At 44.3% G+C, this 2,633-nt stretch overlaps 1 protein-coding gene across 1 annotated transcript; it reads right to left on the bottom strand.

Annotated features, from left to right (window-relative positions):
- Positions 1 to 827: 827 nt before the first annotated feature.
- LOC143453073 (uncharacterized) lies at positions 828 to 2,423 on the bottom strand. The gene is made up of 2 exons (XM_076954223.1): positions 2,326 to 2,423; positions 828 to 1,320 (listed from the first exon to the last, which is right to left on the bottom strand). Exons 1-2 carry the CDS (start codon positions 2,421 to 2,423, stop codon positions 828 to 830), a joined length of 591 nt encoding a protein of 196 aa, XP_076810338.1.
- Between the last annotated feature and the right edge of the window lie 210 nt (positions 2,424 to 2,633).

The following is a 2,633-nucleotide window of genomic DNA, read 5'->3' as shown; positions in this document are numbered from 1 at the left end:
AAGCATAAAAGACACTTGACCATCACATTGATAACGACGCTCTCTAGTGTGGGCCTTCGTTTGACGCTGAAGATCCTGTCAAAAATGGTGCAGATTTGCAGGTTAATATGGGATTTTAACTGCGGCTTACGGTCCATGTTACAGGTGTTGCATCATAAAACCGGCCTTACCAGCGGGCCGGCACAAATCGTGGTCAGACCGCCGGCGAAAAAAGCGCTTTTTTCTTTCATTCGGCTAGCACCAGGAAAGGAAGTTTGTCTCCGCGTGGCGTGGGGAGTAATGGACAAGTTGTTGTCTCTGATGATAGTTCCAGTCCTGTCGACGACAGTGACTTGGACATGGATTTCTAATCTGTACTATTCAGCTCGTCGTCCAATGACGACATGGAAACCATCGTCAGCCCTTCCAAGCATCCAAAAAGGGTTGGTAGTTTGATTTTTCATTTTCTAAATTCTGTTGATTAACAAGTTATAAAATGTTGTTATTTTATTTTGCAGCTTATTAAAAAAAACAAACAAAGAAATCCAACAAAACTTGGAACACGCAGGCCCTAGCTACATTGAAATTCAGAAGCAGAGAATGAGGTCGTGTATGCAAGGGTTTACGGAAGTGTTTTCACTTTTTCAAATACTCTGTTCTTGACACAAATTCATACAAATTTTGAAAGTTTTCTTATTCTTATTTTAATTGACAATATTTACATTTTTTTGTTAAGTTTGATGCTGGAAAGAGTCGACAGGAGTCTGTGAGTAACATGACTTGAACTTAAGCGGGGTTTTACAAATAACCACGTTTTGTGTGAACTGTGATGACTTAAATGCTTTGTTTTATGATGAAAGCGAAAAGAAAAGTATCGAATCGGAATCAGAAGAGATAGAAGAGGCGGTAGGGCAAGAAGTATCGGAGAGAAAAGAAGACGAGGCGGTGGTGGATGGTGATGATGAGTCAGACGATGAGCAGGAATCAGAAGAAGAGATGGAAGAGGCAGCAGGGGAAGAAGTGTCGGAGAGAAAAGAAGACGAGGCGGTGGTGGATGGTGATGATGGGCAGGAATCAGAAGAAGAGATGGAAGAGGCAGCAGGGGAAGAAGTGTCGGAGAGAAAAGAAGACGAGGCGGTGGTGGATGGTGATGATGGGCAGGAATCAGAAGAAGAGATGGAAGAGGAAGCGGGGCAAGAAGTATCGGAGAGAAAAGAAGACGAGGCGGTGGTGGATGGTGATGACGGGGAACCGGACGAGTTGGTCGCAGGCAGGAGTGGTGCAGAGGCCGAGCAAAGAAAAAAACCTTGTGGCCAAGGAAGCCGAAGTACTGTTAAGGGTCTGCGAGAAAATGGTCCTGAACATGAACAGGCATTGCCGCAACATGCACGGGGGAAGTTATAACGAGTTTAACCGCGACGGTAAAGATAGGTTGTGCCATTATGCGGTGACAACGTCAAGTTTCTGAAAAAAACTTGAAAGGGTCGAAACACACAGAAGATGCCCAAAGGGTGAAAGAAATCTTGACATCGCTCGACCGCCGTCGAAAGGAAAATACGGCAAAGGTAATTACTTGTGTAGATAATTATTAAGCAATGTTTAAAGAGAAGTCTTAAGAAGTTTTAAGAGAGAAGAAATGCTTCATAACATGCTGCGCTCTTAGTTGTGCGTATTATTATAACACTTATTGTCTCAACAGTCACCTGATTCAAGCATCCCGGGGTTTACTTGGAGTGAATGCCTCCAAAGTTTCTCCGTGTTCCTTCAGGGCATTGACGGTGGAGGAAAACGGAAAAAGAGGACGCAGAGAAACAGATGGCTATCGTTCAAAGAATAGTTGCGGACTGCAGCTTTTCACACCTCACAACTTTTGATTTGGACGTTTAAAAGGCGAAACACATCGATGTAAGTGTTTGCGTAAATCTTCTTTTATTTGTGGTTTGTTGCGTTTACTACATACGACATTTGTAGCCACTGAAAGAAAGTAAGTGCCAGCCGTCCACGTTTATAGCTCATAACGCGGCGGTAGTGGGCTTTTTGAAGTTCATCAAACTGAAACATCCCGAAGCGTGCAAGTTGGATTTTCCGGCTTCATTTCTTCGATTGAAGCAATGGAATGAATGTTACAGGCGACACCTCCAGCAGCGGTACGTTTTTAGTATTTTTAAGGTTTCATTCAAACTTTGATGTTGCCAAAAGTGTTTGTAGACGGCGCGAAATCAAAGAACGCGACCGCAGGAATGCGGTTCGTAAACAAAGTCCTCGGGTCGCGCTAAGCGTTAAAGTGCATAAGGGACTTGCAAAGTAAGTGGTGAGAAGCAAAACCTAATACTGTTTACTGTTTACTTGCGTTTTTCAATATCTACAGCAATGGATGAAAGTCCAGGAACTGAGCACATGCGGGGATATGGTGAACTGCTGTTTGCCATATTAACCTTTGCCATATTAACCAGGAACAACTGTAAATTATGGTGTTTTAGGGTCGTGTTACCGAAAAAGAAGGCGAACGCGCTGCCGAACAGGCACATCAAGGGGAAAGCTCCTCGAGTGTCCCTAACCCACCTAACCCTGACGGTGCCAGCAGCCAGCACACCAGCAAGACCAAGCCAGCCCTGACTATAGCCCTCAATCCGCCAATGTTGCAGTAACATCTC

This window comes from Clavelina lepadiformis, chromosome 4 (assembly GCF_947623445.1).
Source record: "Clavelina lepadiformis chromosome 4, kaClaLepa1.1, whole genome shotgun sequence".
Taxonomy (NCBI): Eukaryota; Metazoa; Chordata; class Ascidiacea; order Aplousobranchia; family Clavelinidae; genus Clavelina; species Clavelina lepadiformis.
The sequence above is the reverse complement of the archived record's forward strand: the minus strand, read 5'-3'. Positions and strand labels throughout refer to the sequence as shown.